General features: G+C 43.3%; 2 protein-coding genes across 2 annotated transcripts in view; both read right to left on the bottom strand.

Moving 5' to 3' along the window:
- Positions 1-18,354, bottom strand: part of LOC142891171 (NACHT, LRR and PYD domains-containing protein 14-like) — a 261,301-nt gene that overhangs the window by 225,787 nt on the left and 17,160 nt on the right. The gene's annotated exons all lie outside the window — the stretch shown is intronic.
- The window catches only part of LOC142891080 (ribonuclease inhibitor-like), a 142,126-nt gene continuing 137,443 nt past the window's right edge, over positions 13,672-18,354 (bottom strand). Inside the window, exon 4 of the mRNA XM_076030407.1 lies at positions 13,672-13,811. Within this exon, the coding sequence (XP_075886522.1) occupies positions 13,799-13,811 (13 nt within the window). The 3' untranslated portion in view covers positions 13,672-13,798. The remainder of the gene's footprint in view (positions 13,812-18,354) is intronic.

Raw genomic sequence — 18,354 nt, 5'->3', positions numbered from 1 at the left:
TCTCAGTTCACCACTCAATTATTGATCAGTTCATCTTCATCAGGCCTCATTATCAGTCCAACACTCCATGGTCACATGACCTTCATATGTTCCAGACTTGACATGTGACTGAGAGTCTGCTTCTTCTCACCAGTCACTCCATCAACAGTTAACGTCTCTGTGATGATTCGTTCAAGGACCGTGAGTCCTGCTGTCTCTTCTTGTCTCTACAGCTGGAGGTGAGGAGGAGAGTAAAGAGTAGAGCTCCATCTGGTGGTGGCTGGCAGAACTACCACAAGTGGAGCTAAACAGGAAGCTGCATGCACACACATGCTATGTCTTACTTCAGGTTCTGCATCCTTGAAGTACGCATTTTGAAAGGAAGTTGCGTCATAGCACTGCGTGAAGGCTTGTCCCAATTCCCGAGGGTGCTTAGGACGCTCAATATGCGTACTTGGAAATACACACTCGTTTTAGCCGATTCCAAGGATGCACCGCTACTATCCTTGGCGCACGTATATATCCCACGATGCTTTGCATGCTGCTGCAAAGCATCGTGGGATCCTGGGAAGTCAGCTGAAATTAGCGGCATCAACTGGCAAAGACCCCGCCAGTATAAATTTAAGTATTAAATTTCACATAAAATATGCAGTTTTAACATTGGGTTTTTATTTATTTGAACATTCAACGCCATCGTTAGATGGCGAACCAATGGTTCGCTTGATACTATAAAAACGTCACTTCCGGGGTTGGCCAGCCGGAAGGACCGGCGGTGACGAAACGAGGAAATATGCCGAAGGCTAGACCGTCCCGAGTGGTGACAGGGGAGGCGGGGTTTGGACCGTCATTCTAGGCTGGGTACTCAAAGAACGCTTCCTTCAGACGGAGGACACTCGGTCTCAAGGGTGCAGAACCTTAATTGAGACACAGCAACACAGTTTCTGTGGAAGTGTCACGACCTTTGACCCCAGTGGAGCCTGGTAGCTGGCGGACTGCTTCTCCCTACAAGCTGCTGTGGTTACTGGGAGAGACTTCCCAGAAGCCACTGGTGGAGCTGAATCCTCAGTGGAAGAAGCAGGACTTGGAGATGAGCAGCTGGTCTGTGAAGGCAGCAGCAACACAACCACTGCTTCTTCTCTCATCATCCACGGCTGGAAGATCTTAGCATGAAGGTTTCACACATCAGCAACACACTGATCTGCTCTCACTTCAGAGTTCTCCATCCAACTCAACCTGGTTTCTCATGTGAAGCACAAAGATGAATTTGTCAAAGTGACTCACAATACAAACTGCTGTTTCCTGATAAATTGTTTTTCATTCATAAAACTAAGATTGATCCCTTATAGCTACATGCAATTTATTGGGTTATGTGAAAATGTAAAAAAAAAAGGCAAAACAAACAAAAAAAACAACAGGACTCTGTGCTTGCATCTACGTGAATTTATTGACATCACGTCAGTCTGGACTCTGGCTGTTTGACGGACAGAAGTCAATGGTGTATCATGCACAAAAGGCCAATAGTAGAACCTCCAGGTGTCCCGTTCAGAAGAAGAAGAGGAGAGACTCCAAAGATAAAGGTTTGCAAAGTCTCCATGCGTGAGGTTCATTGTGCATGTCATGCAACAGTAGCCTGGACGCTATGAGACCCAGAGTGAACATCCTGCTGCACTCTGAGCACTAAATTCAGATGATCATTCAGATGTTCATTCTCATGAGTATTTTTATTCATTGACTTTATTTCATTCATTTGTATTTGTGTGATGAAGGATGTGTGACATTTACACTTATTGTCATTTATTGATCTAATTGTTTCTCTGCTCTTCTTCACTTTGAACTATTTGAATAAAATAACATCAGTAATGTGATATTGTGGTTGTGGTCGGGTGGGGGATGGTTCACCCAGGGCCCAATAGGACTTTATGCATAACTCAGAACATGTATCCCACATGTAGATATATGTAGACTAGATCAGGGCTCCAGCTGCCATTTCCAAACTCATCCAGACAAACTGAATCTCATGCAATCAATGTCTCGCATTTGAGCTCACAGCTTTCATGTCATGTCAACGCTTCACATTAGGAATAAGTGACAACACAATGTGATGTCATGTCATTAAGTGAGACGTTAGCATGGTTATACCTCCTATTAACAGGAGTTAGAGGTTTGCTCATCCTACTGTAGGTGGCGCATTATGACAGGAAAGGCATGAAGGAAAGACAGACAGCGGTGATGAGTGGCAGATGAGTGACAGGGGAAGCAAACTGTGTCAGAGTGGCAGCATTGCAGGCAGCATCTGTACAAGAAACTATCCAAAGAAAAAGTGAGCCATGAAGGTCTCTGGACTGGGCTGTATTTAGGTCAGCATCAATACACAATGGAAAGAATTGGCTCATGGCACTCCAACAAGGTCGTGGACATCACTTTGATTGTTCACTCACAACACATCTTCTCCCCATTTGTTCTAAAGTGCAGATTCTGCTGAGGGCGGAGGGGCCACTTCACATTGGAGTACTTTTCAAAAAATGCACTAAATTCATCATCATTTCAGCACAGTGACAAACACAATGAAATGATGAAAACTAAAGCACATACATTGCATAGATCTGCCATCAGTCTATGCAATGTGCTAGAAATCAACACAATCAACAAAAGGCAATTCAAACATAGCACAGATATAGATTAGACAGCTGCATACTCAACACATAGTCAGTGTTCAGCATTCAGAGGAGAATTAACACTGTCACCAGATATCAACAGCTGATATATATTCAACATTTCAGAGCTGCCCATGGTGTTGAAATGACTGTGATAGCAGCGACTGTATGAAGTTGTCATGACTAGAACAGCTGAATACGGCCGTTTCCATGTTGCTCAGCAAAATGCTTTCCAAATGTATCTCCATCTAATGCTTTAGTGCCTTTTGACTGACTGCTGAGTGCAGCCAAACTCCATGCCACAATATCTGATGACCTTCCCCCACCACTTTCAATAAGAGCCGCTAGCCTACCACAAGAAAAATAATGCACAACGCTAAGACGTCCAAATGTAAAGAAGTTCTACTGGTACGTTGCGGCCCAGTTCAAGCACTGCTAGTATAACTTGTATATATACAAGTCACTTTGTACACTGTCTTACAAAGTCCTGCATTGGTGTGGTTCCGTGCTTACCTGGAGACGTGAGGAAGCCGTACCGAGGCTGCAGAGCCGGGGAGTCCATCATAGACCATCCACATCATCCACTGCACAGTTCCATCTCCAGGCAGAGGAGCAGCTTCAGTGAGAGACTGCTGTCAATGTCCTGACACACTGAGGAAATCATCAAGTGTAGATGATATGTTTCTATATAGAGTGACTCACTATCATTCACTCACCATCATATCTTGAGCCAACTGTTGACTCTGTCATTTCAGCAGGAAATTATTGATCAGTTCATCTTCATCACGTCTCAGTATCAGTCCAACACACTCTGTGTTGACATTGAGACCACACCAAAAAGAAATCTGATGTTGGGTGATATAGTGGTGGATAAAGATGAACTGTCACCCAGGGCGGAATGGAGACTTGCAAGTCAGTACCAAGGATGGACTTGTGAGGAGAATGAAAACATCACCAGGAGATAAGAGACCGAATGAAAAGAGTGAGCGCCTGACAAAACCCTCAATCCAGTGCAGTCCAGTGCAGAAGCTGGTTTCATTGCTTGAAGCTTCTTAAACTTTTAGCTACACAAGGACAGTGTCATTTTGATGAGACAATTATTCATAGTTCATGTCATGTAGCATAGAACACTCGTAATTTTGGTGGCAGTGTAGCAAACCATGTTTTTTGATCCACTTGATGGCACTGTAGTTCTTCGAATGTTGTCTTTTTTTGTTGACTATTTCTTTGTTTTTCTACTTCCTTCCAGGTGTGCCAAAAAAAACGAACAAAAAAGTTTGGTCAATGATGCTGCTAAAAGGTTTTGAAGATTTTGTGTTGAAGTGGCCATGTATAAATAGGCGAGGAAGGAAAACCTTGATTTTGAATGAAACAAAATGTTTAGCAACCTATCGAAGAGGCATCAGGTCAGTTTAAATGTTTTGCACATACGCTGTAAAAGTTTAATTGTATATGCTAGTAAATTAACTCTTATTTTCTCACACCTGTTGTGGAGCGTTTTGCGTCTCTGCGATGTGAGTGAAAGGATGGCTCTGAACTCTGGCTGATGAGAAGCAAGTGTTTAATCTCGTGAGAGGAACAAGGGTATCCGAGACGAGCGTGTGGCCGACACAGTTGTTCACCGAACAACATGAGTGATTGAATGAATAAACATGAGCAAACAATGAGCAGATACATATGTAATTTGTTGAACACCTCCCCAACAATATCTGGATTCGCTCCAGACACAGTGTCACCAGGCAAAGATACAAACCCCTATCTGAGCTACTGGACGCCTTCACCAATCTGTTTTGCCCAGCCTGATCTAACCTTGGTGTTTAAAGCTTGCATGAGAGGCTGCATATACTAAAGGACTCTACAAGTACAGCAGTGGCGGATGCTGCTCTTTCAAGGAGGGGAAGCTCATTTTGAGACAACATCATAAAATGCATTCATTTATTTACCGTAATTTCAGGACTATAAGCCGCTACTTTTTTCCCATGCTTTGAACCCAGCGGTTTATACAACGGTACGGCTAATCTATGTTTTTTTTTTTTTTTTTTTTTTTTTTACAGCTAACGGCCACAAGGGGACCTTCTCAACTATGGATTTTTGGGTGGGCTCGGGAAAGAGTGAGACAGGCAGTTCGCGCGAACAACGAAAGCAAAAGTGAAACCAAATACAGAAGGCAGTTTGTGCAAAGGAAATTTTCATGCATAAATCCTCATTGTGGAAAACAAACTCAGAATTGCATATGATGCAGCTTTTAAGTTAAAGGCAGTCGATCTGGCTGTCAAAGAAGGACATAGAGAAATACTGATCATTTCTATATCACAAGAAAAGGGTTTATACGCTCTGTCTTTGTGAGCTCTGGTGCGTCTCTGCCTCGAGTCCGACTCCATACCAATTGACCGAGGTGACCAGCAGGACCCCACAAACAGGATCCGTGGTGCGAGTCCAGAGTCGCAGGCTCGCAGCCGCCGAACCGATCCGCGGACCCGTTTCCTGACGAAACACTTGCGGCTTACAGTCCAATGCGGCTTGTATATGTACACATTTGTTTTTTCCCCTAAATTTAGCTGGTGCGGCTTATATTCAGGTGCGCTTCATAGTCCGGAAATTACGGTATACGTTAATGCTACCTTCAATTCCTTTCAAGAAAATGACCTGTGACCCTGTTGTACCAACTAGCCGTCTTTTCCAGGGACTTGACCAGTGTCCCCTCAATTGCCAGCAGAGCTTGGCTACTTAAACATCCTTAGCCCATTGTGTTGCAGGTTTAAGACTTGAGCTGCTCCAATCGTTGCCACTAATGACAAGTGTGGTGGGAAAAAATTAACATCTGCAGGAGGAATCCAGAGTCTTCTGAGAGTTTTATTACGGAGCTCCGGACACGCACCCGAGGCAGGCTCAGTGTGTGTGTGTAGAAGAAGGGAAGACTCAGGTTTTATGCATGTTTGGTAAAAGGGGGAAGGACAAGAGGAACAAAGGTGGTTTGATCCTGGTAGGGCAACTGGTTAAACAAAAGGCTCCAAGTGGGAAAACAGTGCGGTGCCTTCACAGTCAGGGGCAAAGAAGAACAGCCATCACATTCCTCCCTTTGATCACAACGTGATCACAATAAAACAGAACAGAAAATCAATACATAGGTAACAACATCATCTCAATACCAGACCCTAAGGCTTTACAGTAAAGGAATCACAATTACCAAAAAAACAAACAAAAACAAAACATAACAGTCCTTCAAGCATATTCAGCACCGTCATCAGAATAATCAGGGTCGTAATCGCTGGAATTAGGGAAGAGATCTGGCATAGGTGAGTTCAGAGGGACCTGGTCATAATTGGGGAAAGAGTTAAGGGGAATCGGAGCATATTGCAGCAAAGTAGAAGTAATGGTGCTAGAAACCAGACGTCTCACTAGCGGAAACAACACAACATGAGAGCAACATTAGGATGATAAGAACAATAAAAACCGGAGTTAACATCTTGACCAAAAGGGAGGACCATGTGGAGGTGGAGAACCAAGAGAACCAGTCTAGTTGTGGAGAACTAACAGTGTCCCTCAGCTCAAGATCGGAAAGATCCTTTAGTGCAGAGACGGCTCTCTGGATTGAGCCACCCTCTGCATCATTAGCCGGAATCCATGTAAACCAGCAGAAGAGGAGGCCGACGATCATCATGAGGAGGACAAGGGAGCCTCCAGTACCAGGATGGGGTGAGATGGGGCGACCCATCGTGGTGTCCTCGGATCCTGCCCATCTTGCTGCTTTTGGTGGAGTGGAGCGTTTCAATTCACCTTCCACTCTTGTTGCTAGGGTGCATTGTTATCACTGGCAGCGGCTGCGGAGATGACCTTCTTGCAGTGGATGGCGTGGATCCAAGTGGCCCTCTCAGCAACTTTCACGGCAGTTTGGGTAACCAGGAGGACTTGATACGGTGCTAGCCAACAAAGCCACTGGTGGAGCTGAATCCTCAGTGGAAGAAGCAGGACTTGGAGATGGAGGCCGGAGCAGATGAATCTCAGCATGAAGCCTCCTTCTCACTTTGGATCGAAAGTTCTGCTTGTGTGCCACCACTTTCAATGTTGCTTCTGAGCTTGTAGGTTGCGCCTGGTTGGTTGTTCCTGGTTGGTTGTCTGATTTCTGAATAAAGTTTTTGACAAACACATTCCTTGTTTGTATTTTACTCCCTTCAGTCTCCAGCAGGCCTCTGATTTGTCGTAAGAAATGAACCATCCAGTATTCAGAGACATTTTGCTTTTCATGCTGAGCTACGTGAAAACTCTGAAGTGACTTCTACTGATCTTTTGGGGACGTTGGAGCTAAAAATGGATCTCTAGAACCTCCAACCACAGGAGCTATCAGTCAGCACTCTTCCACCCTGAGCCATCAGCTGACTCTTGAAGTACATCCACAGCTACATTTATCCTTCGTTTGGGAGCCATTGACCTTCTAAATGGATCTCAGTCCGTGGTGGGATTTGATCCAACAAACTTGTCATTCACAGTCAGTCGTCTTATCAACTGAGCCGTCTGGGGGCTGATGGGAGTGAGCTCCTGGAGAACTGATTTCAGCTCTTCTGTGTAAAAAATCTACATACAATGTTGTTTTTTCCAAGTACAAAGAATTTTGAGTACTTTAATTAAAAGTTATTAAAAAAGTCAGGTGGTAATTGTTGTGGAGCAAAGATAACGATGCAGAAATACTGAGTAAATAAGTAATTTAATGAACAGAAAATAAAAGATCGGAGCTCCGAGGCACAAACACAGCACAACCAACAGAACAGATGCAGAAGTGCAACTGCTCAAATGAATGCGAGTGCAAGTGCAAGTGCAAAGAGAGAAGGAAGAAGAAAGTCTTTTATGCAGCGGACCGGGAGGGGACAAGATAAGGAAGAAGGAGGAAGAGAAGAGAGGAAGACACAACAATGAATACAGGCCTAGCAGGACGATTTCACAGCTCATATCCTAGACGGGGAAATCATGAGAGTTGGGGACAAAGGACCCCATAGATTGACAAGATATCCTACGACTCTAATAGGTTACATGCGCTACTTGTGTTCATATGACACAGAATACAACAGAATAAAGAATAACGCAAGAATACATATTTTCCATTACATAGCTTAGCACGAGACGACGCTTTTCCAAGCAAAATCTCAACACGTCTGAAAATCAGAAAAAAACACATACATATAAAGTTTGTATATATGTATATATATGTATATATATATATATATATATATATATATGTATATAAATATATATATATATATACATATATATATATATATATATATATATATATATATATATATATATATATATATATATAGTAAAAACCTGGTCATCTGGGATTTGAACCCACATCTCCTACAACCACAGTCAGAGGTTTAGCCTACTAAGCTAACCACCTTGTTAGCCTGGTGACTGTGGAGGTCAATAGGTCACCCTGTTCATACAGCCTATTATACATCCCACTGCTTCTGGTAAACACATGACTATAAAGTGTGTCATTATATTATACAAAATTCTTCTATTATTCATCACTGATGAGGAAACGAGTTGAAGAATGTGTCAGTGTGTGTGTGTCAGTGTGTGTCAGGTGAAGCACTGAGGCCTCTATAGTTCTTTGCTTTCTCAGCGCTGAAGATGGTCTTGTGGGGTGCAACGCTGACTCCCAACACGGAGGTCACAGGATCGAATCCCGATGTGGCCCAGAGGTACAAAGTGTGTGTGTATGTGTGTGTGGCTAACTAGCTCCCTCTTTTGAAACTCTGTTTGAATTCCATTTTAAAAGAGTGAGGAGGATTTTCTTTCCTCTTGTTATATATTATTGCCAACACTGCATTCAACACACTGTACGTGTTTTCATGACGGCAGAACCTTCCGGCTGGATCGGCAGCAACATCTCCAGGTGTCCACGTCACTGTTGGTGACCCCTGACCCTGACCCTGACCGCCGACCCGTCTGTTTCCCCTCCTTTCATTGATTGTGGCTTCATTTGATCAGTTTTTACAATTTCTTAAGGTTTCTAAAAGACTTCTGATGATTCTCAGCAGATTTTTCAGGAGAAAAACAAGCACACAACTACAGTTACACAACACACACACACACACACACACACACACAGTGAGTCTACTCTCATCAGCTTAATGAGTCTTGACAAGTTGCTCAGTTTAATCTGTCTTCCTCAGTCACAGCAGCTGATGTCATCGTCAACTGAAGCTGTCCGTCACAGACAGGGGGGTGGGGCTACAGAGAGGCGGGACAGGAAGTGAAATTAGTGTGAACCTCCCTCGTCTCCCTGATGATGTCAGAGAATGGGGGTGGAGTTTGACTAGGCCACGCCCCTGTGGACCGTCAGAGCCAATCAGAGAGACCCACATTGGTCATGTGACCCCCAGCGAGACCAGTAGAAGACTCCACCACCACCAGGGGCTAGCCCCGCCCCCCATCACCGACCTGCCAATCAACCCCTACGCCTGTGACCGACCAGTCGCTGTGGTTGGACGGCCACGGCAGCAGCAGCAGCAGCGACAGCCAATCAGAGCAGAGCTCGGCAGTGAGAGTTGCGCCCCAAAGCAGTGAGTCCAAACCACATGATCTACTTGTGCTCTGACCTGATTGGCTGATTAGAAAGACTGAACAAATTATAACCAGGAAGTGATATTGATGATGTTGGGGGCGGGGCTAAACTGTCAGTGTCACCTGGACTATTGATTTGAACATAGACTGTTGAAGAAACAGTTGAAGCTTAAATGACAGATTGCTGATGTCCCGCCTCCCTGGTGGACTGGATTGGACGGTGGTCCAATCAGCAGCCTCTCGGCCTCTGGCGGCCCCTGGTGTCCATAATAAATAATACATTCATCTATTCATTTTCCATACCCGCTTAGTCCTCGAGCTCAGGGTCACGGGGGTCTGCTGGAGCCTATCCCAGCTGTCTTAGGGCGAAGGCATAAATAATAATAAACTTTTATTTGTACAGCGCTAAATCACAACCAATGGCGTCTCAAAGCGCTTTATACAATCAGAGAGAACCAACCGGGCCCCCGGAGCAAGCAAGATGCGACAGTGGCTGGGAAAAACTCCCCTGTGGGAAGAAACCTAGGGCAGAACCAGACTCCAGAGGGACATCATCTGCCTATGAGTAGTTGGGGTGAAATACAATAATAGAGGAGAGACAAAGAAAGAGAGAAAGGAGCAGAGTGAGCCAGGGTGGCAGACAGGACAGAGTGAAAAACAGATACACCAACCAGCCATTCACAAAACGGATATAGATACAAAGAATAGGAAATAATTCAAGGCTGCTGTCCGCGTGGGCTGTAATTGTCCATGCTTTGGAAGGCAAGAGCCTAGCTCGATGAAAAATCTGCCGATAGGACGAGTCCAGGTCCTAGGTGTGGTGGTGGGACAAACCGATGACACCAAGACCCCCATGGGGTGTCCTGCAGGACAGCACAATCCAGCACCTGGCGCAGTGGTCATCACCTGCCGGGGACACAGAGACTGCGGCAGTATCATGCATATCGAGCATACTGTACAAAGCATAATGACAGCTAGTTTGGACAGAGTAGATAGAGTCAAAGATTGATTGGGTGAGGAGAGTGATAGAAGCTCCGCCTGCACAGAGCAACGATCCCTGTAACGGGAGCGAAAGATCTCCCTCCACGGCGTAAGCCTACAGCAGCTTAACTGACAGTGGATGGAATCTAACTATAAGCTTTAAGAAAAAGGAAGGTCTTAAGTCTACTCCTAAATAAACTAACTGTGTCTGCCCCCCTCACCAAGGCTGGAAGATGTTTCCAAAATAAAGGTGCCAGGAAACTGAAACTCCTACCTCCTGACCTAACTCTAGAAATTTTTGGGATAACTAAAAGACCTGAATCCTCAGAGCGAAGGGCTCTTGGAGGATGATAAAGTTCAATTAGTTCCCTCATATAAGAAGGAGCCTGAGAATGAAGAGCTTTGTAAGTTAAAACTAGAATCTTAAATTCAATTCTAAATTTGACTGGCAGCCAATGCAAGGAAGCTAAAATTGGAGTAATATGCTACCTCTTGCTAGTTCCGGTTAACAATTGTGCAGCAGAGTTTTGGATTAACTGTAATGTCCTAAGGGACGAATTTGGGCATCCTTTTAGTACTGAGTTACAGTAATCTAGCCTAGACGTAACAAAAGCATGGATCATTTTTTCCGCGTCTTTGAAGGACAAAAAACCTCGAATTTTGGCAATGTTTCTTAAGTGGAAGAAAGCTGACCTCCCTACATTCTGAATATGAGAATTAAAGGTCAGGTCCTGATTGATCAAAAGTGACTCCAAGGTTCCTCACAGTAGAACTGGGCATAGTACCAAATAGACCACCTTGTCCATCAAAGGCTCTGTCCCTACTCTCTTGCGAGCCAAATATAATGACCTCCGTTTTAACGGTATTAAGCAACAGGAAATTCTGTGTCATCCAAGTTCTGACATCATGAAGACAAGATTCCAATTTGGCCAACTGATGAGCCTCATTTGCCTTAAATGACAAGTACAACTGTGTGTCATCTGCGTAAGAATGGATACTGATACTATCAATCATTCATTTTTAAACATTTCAGAATATATTTTGTGGATAATGACATGAACGATGTTGTGTGTTAGAAAACAGGTTGATTTCTAAGTGACTGACAAATAAAATAATCAACTATTTGTCCATCATTGCTAATGGCCTAGAACACATCATGTAGGGTGACCATGTGTCTCTTTGTCCATATGTAGTAGGTTGGGAAAAACGCTACTATTAAGTTTTTTTTTATAAACAGACACTACCCCTATTTTTTTGTATTAATTGAATTATTTTAACATTTACTTTGACAGGACATTTCACACAGACATACATTCACACACACGTTTCAAAAGATACCCATTCGTCACTAGATGGTGCTGTGGAAAGGCAAAGGATCCAGTGATGAAGTAGCTGACACAGCGCATGCGCAGCTCACATTAAAATGAGGATGAACATCAGCTGAAGTGTGGTGCGTGACTGCGATCCACAGGTAACCGAAACACCTCGTTACACAATGCTTCCTAGCGTGTGTGACCCTTGCTTCTGGTCCAGATTCCCCCCTAGGTCTGGCGCAACACACACATGTTGGCCTCTGGGTGCTAAAATTATGCGATTTTATAAATTTCCTTCTGAGATTCTCCAGCCTTGGAAAACCACACTGCTACCAGTGGGAAAGTGTCGAGGCGTTATTAACATATAGAAATGAAGCCTCAGACTGATAGAGAGACTCTGTGATAAAACTAAATGCTCTGTTAATACAGATGTGAAGAGAAGTCTGAGATTGATGAAGTTTTGCTTGATTTTCTCGTTTTCTTTGAGTATCGTTTGATATTTTTGCTGTATGTATGTTGACAACATGGTCGCCCTATTTATTGCTTAATATTTGTTTGATGTTGGAGTTAAAAAAAAAAAAACAACATACTCTGTCTTTCCAACACTGAGGTATAAAATATGTTCAAAATAATGGAGTGATGATCTTGAAGTTGTAAATGATGATGGAGGTTTAATACTCATTGAAAAGTCTGGGAGAGCTTCTCCAGCTGACACTAATAACATGCTTGATTCTGTCTTTCGCCCCCTGCTGGTCTGGTGGCTCAGTTGGTTTTCCTCTGATTGAACACAGTGTTTTGAGACGCCAATGATTGTGATTTAGCACCGTACAAATAAAAGTTGATTGATTGATTGATTGATTGATTGATTGATTGATTGATTGATTTTGTCTTCCAAGTCCATCTTCAGTCAGTGGTAGTTTCACCAGTGACTCGTGACATTCTTTGGCTTCATCACAGAACTTGATGAATTCATCCAACTTGGATTGTGCCTCGGTTGTGTGCCACCGGTCATGGTTGTACCTTTGCAGGGAGATTCCCAGAATCCTTTGCAGTGAAGGAGTGTGTGGTTGGATGGGTTGGAAGTTGTTTTGTCCTTGTGATCTGATGTAATGTGAGATAAGGACAAGTGCAGTTCTATTGGAGTGAATTATTTGGAGAGTACTAGAGGTTGTAATGAAGAGCCTGGTTTGATGTTCTATCGACCTTCTAGCCAGACTGTTTGATTTGCTACTGATTAATTATAAAGCATGATTGCTTTTATGGAGCACAATTCTATTTGAACTGAATTGTTTGTAAGAGTGAGATTGATTTAGATTGATTTATTTGGTTTATGTTGAGACCTAATGGAGAAGTAGGTGTGGCCTATTGATCAAACACTTCTAACCAGTTATTTAGGTATGGAGACAAGACTTTAGAAGATATACAATGAAAATGTTCAAACAGCAGAAATGAAACATCAGTTGAGGTCAAGGTCACACAGGTCAGAGTTTGTGATGGTTTTTATTGTCAGAATAATGAATCCTTGAAATACAATGTTTGAGCTCAGTTTTAAAAACTAAAAAAAAGAAAGAATTGGTTGATTCTGATCATATAAGTAAGAGGAAAATTTGAATGAGTGTTTTGACAAATGAACAAACAGATGTGTTGCCAGAAAAGACCTGAGACAGAGAAGAGCAAAATAAATTATCTGGTTTCCTTCTGATTCATTGATGATCTTCTCAGATCTTCACAGAAACATCTCACAAGGATAAAAACCATGAATTCTTTTTTGAGAGAAACTTCTTTTTTCCTATAATTCAATCATGATTTGAGTCCCAATCACAGTTGTCATGAATCACTTTGTTTCAAATTAAACAACATATGATATCTAATTTATTTATTTAGGCTCATAAACAAGAAATAAAGGTGTGATATCAACACAACCTTCACAACGCTGTCAGACTTCGACAAATTCATCTTTGTGCTTCACATGAGAAACCAGGTGGAGTTGGATGGAGAACTCTCAAGTGAGAGCAGATCAGTGTGTTGTTGATGTGTGAGACCCTCATGCTGAGATGTTCCAGCCGTGGATGATGAGAGCAGAACCAGTGGTTGTGTTGCTGCTGCCTTCACTGACCATCTGCAAGTCCTGCTTCTTCCGTGTCCACTGGAGGAGGACTGGTGTGCGTGTGTGCTGCGTGTGTGTGTGCAGCTTGCAGGTGGAGGAGGGGCAGAGCCTTGGCGTGTCACTCATCTACACTGGTTGTAGTTCTGTCAGCCACCACCAGATGGAGCTCTCCTCTTCAGTCTCCTCCTCATCCTCCCTCAATCCTCCCACCTGTAGAGAGAAGAAGAGACAGTAGGAGTCAGGACTCAGGGTCCTTGAATGCATCATCACAGAGACGTTGACTGTTGATGGAGATGATGGAGTGACTGGTGAGAAGAAGCAGACTCTCAGTCACATGTCAAGTGTGGAACATATGAAGGTCATGTGACCATGGAGTGTTGGACTGATACTGAGGCCTGATGAAGATGAACTGATCAATAATTGAGTGGTGAACTGAGAGAAGAAGCAGTTTGGCAGCAGATGTTGGATGAATGAGGAGCAGCTGGACGTCACCATCCTCCTCTCACACTGTGACTGGGAACACTGGACCTCTGCTGTGGGATCAACTGGCTTTGGTGCTGGAACCATCACCCACTGCTTCCAAACCAGTACTGACCATAGAGTCTCCAGTTGATAGTCTCTGCTGTGGACAAGATCCATCAGTAGCTTCACTGATGATTCCTTCAGGTGGTTCCCACTCAGGTCCAGGTGTCTGAGGTGGGAGGGGTTGGACTTCAGAGCTGAGAGCAGCCAATCACAGCTGAGCTTTGACAAACTGCAGCCACTCAACCTGAATAGAGAGTAAATGATGGAGAATTTATAATGATGGAGAGTTTTTCCAGGGTGTCATCACTCTGAAAATCAAAGTATCACATGACCCCAACATACTTGTTAATGGAGATAAAATACAAATTGTCAGCCAATATAAATATATTGGGTTAATAATAGATTCAAAGCTTTCATTTAAAGCCCATATTGACAAATTGTGTAAAAGAAATTAATTAAAATTTCTATGCAATTCGTAACGTAATGTCAACTGCAGCTGCAAAAATGTACTTTCATTCAATGATTCTCAGTCACTTTAACTATTGTCTAACCAGTTGGTCCCAAGCTCGTCAGAATGCAAAAAAAAACAAAAACATTGGAAGTTTTGTACAAACAAGCAATTAAAGTAATGGATAAAAACTTTTAAACTGGGACAGTCATCACACATTTTGCAGATTTAATTTTGATTTCTGAAGTACTGCATAGTTTGGCTCCAGATCCTCTGGCAGAGTTCATCAGCCAAAGAAACAGCTGTGTGTGTGTGTGTCACTCCAGGCTCTGTCAGAGGTCACTGTCTCATTCCTTTGCACTTTTAGTAAGTCACTGGTCAGTGAGGAGTGCTCATGCGTGGAACTCAGTACCGCAGGACATTAAGCTGCTTACAACATACAAGGCTTTCTCAACAAAATAGAACATGTGGCTTGTCAACACCTACAGCTGCCAACACCAACAGATGAGCCTGTTGGGATGTTTGTTGAGGTTTCAATCAAATGTTGTGTTGCAATATAATGTAAAGTCTGCAGATTGAACATCTTCTGTTCTCTCCTTGTTGGTGTGACAGTGGAAGCTGTAGACTGCAGCCAGAAACTCCTGGACGCTCAGATGAGCGAAGCAGTAGACGGTTTTGTGGAAGATCACACTCTCTCTTCTGAAGATCTCTGTGTACTCTGTGCTTTTTTTCTTCTTCTTACTGCTTTTTAACTTTACAGTAGGTGTTTGAATGTGAACGTTTTTATTGTGTGCTCTTGGCTCTCTGAACAGCTTGTCATGTATATGTTATATGTTAGTGCCCTGTCCACCGTTCACTCATGTATTTCTCTTTTATATGATTTTTATTGCCCTTTTACATCTTGGCCAGGGGACTGCAGATGAAAACTAGCCTTTTGGCTAATTCTGCCTTTTTAACCATGTTTATTCTTGTGTTTTATAAAATTGTATTGAGCCCTTTCAAATAAAATAAAAAAAAAGTGAAATGTCGACTTCAGAATCTGACAATACAGAAAATGTCACCTTGAAATTAAATCCTCAGTCCCAATCTAATGTGTGTTGAAATGATGTTTGGTCACATGACCACTGATGACCTTTTTTTAAAGTACTGACCTCAGAGTCTCCAGTTTACAGTCTGGACTCTACAGAAAACCACTCAGCTCCTTCACTCCTGAATCCTGCAGCTGGTAGTTCTCACTCAGGTCCAGGAGTCTGAGGTGGGAGGGGTTGGACTTCAGAGCTGAGAGCAGCCAATCACAGCTGAGCTCTGACAAACTGCACCAAATCAACCTGAATAGAGAATAAATGATGGTGTGAGTGGAGTTTTAATCACTATTTGAAATTAAAAATATTAATGTCTATAACACTGTAATGTCCATTAAACCAACCAGAAGCACAACAATAATACTGAAATAATTCATCACCACAATAAAATATTTTATATCAACCTGTTTAGTCATGTGACCACTGATCAGCTATTAACAATGTTGGAATTCATTGATTCATTTTGCCTCAAAGGTTCAGTGTGTAAAATCAGTGCAGATTTATTGCTGAAAGCTTCATATACAACCATCAATATAGTTTGAAGTCTTTGATTAGTAGAAAATAAAAGTCCTCTCCTTTTCCTGCCGTTACAACGCTTCTTTCTAGAAACAGACAGAAGGTCAAAGGTCGTGGCCATCTTGCACCGCCATGTTTGTAGGCGGCTGGTTGGGAAGATCAGTTTGAGAGACAGTTTCATATTGATGGTTGGAGGCTGGAATCCTCTAATAAAGCAAATGCTGAGAACAAATGGTTATTAAGTGACTGAAATGCAGTGGAATCTTTTCTGCATCTTGCTCATCAATACTGAACTGACTGAGATGATAGAACCTGCATTGACCCTTGACCTTCTGCTGAGTCCAGCTAGATCTATCTACAGTATCTAAGTGCTCCTGCAGGTGTCTAATGCTAGCGCTAGCTGAAAATCATGCTAGCACTGGACTGTCTGCTGTGACTATGACTGATTGTGATGCTAATAGATGGTTGTAATATTTGTATTGATGGAACTTTATCATTATACAGAGAATTAGACACCTTTGCTGTCAACCACATCCTTTATGATGCTGGAAGGCCACCATAGTTCACTGGCAAGAAGGGGAGAGGGAGGGAGAGCCAGCAAGTAAGCGCTGCAATCTGACCAATAGGTGGCAGGATTTTACACACTGTACCTTTAAACCCAGTTTCATTCATTTCAAACACAAACCAGTGACTGCAAACTGAATTTTCAACAGCAGTCAAGTGAAAATCATGACAACAATAACAAGAGTGATAGAAGTTGTAGAGTGAAGAGGGTGAACTGACCTCAGAGTCTCCAGTTTACAGTCTGGACTCTGCAGAAAACCACTCAGCTCCTTCACTCCAGGCCTCCAACCTGCACCACTCCAACCTGAATAAAGAATCAATATTTGATTTCTTCCATGGTGTAAATGTCATATTCAGAGTCATTTCTCCCTGTTGATGATCCAGATGTGCAGCTGTTGGGTTCACTGAGTCATTCCCTCAAAGGAGTCATTGTGCCAGTGTGTTGTCAACACAATAACAACAGCAGTGTGTCAGTCAGTGTGCATGTCACATGCCTGTCAGTCTTGCCTGCTGGGTTCAGTGTGCCCTTGACTGGCGCGCAGCTGAGGCACATTTCAACCTGATTCACGTTTCAACCTGATTCACACACCTGGTTTCTCTCTGCCATCACTGCTGCTTATAAGCCCTGGTCCCACACACACTCATTGCCAGATTGTCCGCTAACCCTGTTATGACCTTCCAGCGTTTCCTTCCCCGCCCGCCACCGCCGGTGGCCTGTTTTCTGCTCCTGACCTGGGTTCCTGTCCTGGTAACCCGACCTCGCGACTGTTTCCGACCACGAGCCTGTTTCTCCTGCCCTGCTACTGCCGACCTGGATAGCCTTGGAAACAAACCCTTGATCTCCGCCCCGGACATCCGACCCGCCTTTTGTCCCTGACCACGAGCGTTAGCCTACTGTTGCTAACTGTCACAAATAAATCCTCTTTCCTTGCCCATCTGGTGTTGCATTTGGATTCTTACCTGACACGTGACATTGCAGCCAATCAGCAGTGAAGATGGAAAATAATCAGTGAGTCCTTTGTGTGCTTGTGGCTGTTTTCAGTCATCAGAGTCTCGTTACAAGTCAAACACATTCAAAGGACAAGATGAAGAAATACTGCTGCACTATTAATCTGCCTCCAATATTTCTTCACAGGATCTTCTGCTCAGTCATGTGACCTTCATCACCAATCAACAACTTCCACTGAGCTCCAAAGTGACTGGAGACATTTTCCACACTTTCTTCCACCATCCAAAGTCTTTTCTGGCTGCAGATTGTTGACATGAAAATATCAACATCCACTTTGTCTAGATGAGTCTTTAATATCTGCTTCAAAGTCTTCACACTGAGCAGCGTTACACACCAGTTGTCATCTGCTGACACACACTGTCCACCAGTTGCAGTCCAGCACAGAGCAGCTTCACTCCAGGATCCTTCAGGATGTTCTGACTCAGGTCCAGCAGTGTGAAGTGGGAGGGGCTGGACTGTAGAGCTGAAGACAACACTGCACACTGAAGCTCTGAGAGTTCAGCATAAAATCTGCAATGAAGGAGAGCAGAGTGAGAAGTTGCTGCTTCCATCGTCATCATCATCACCACCACCATCACTGTCATCATCACCATCACCATCATCATCATC

The sequence above is a fragment of the Nelusetta ayraudi genome, unplaced genomic scaffold, assembly GCF_046127955.1.
Source record: "Nelusetta ayraudi isolate G7.1 ecotype Tasmania unplaced genomic scaffold, CSIRO-AGI_Nayr_v1 ptg000028l, whole genome shotgun sequence".
Classification (NCBI taxonomy): domain Eukaryota; kingdom Metazoa; phylum Chordata; class Actinopteri; order Tetraodontiformes; family Monacanthidae; genus Nelusetta; species Nelusetta ayraudi.
Note: the sequence above shows the minus strand (reverse complement) of the source record. Positions and strands in the feature narration are given on the sequence as shown.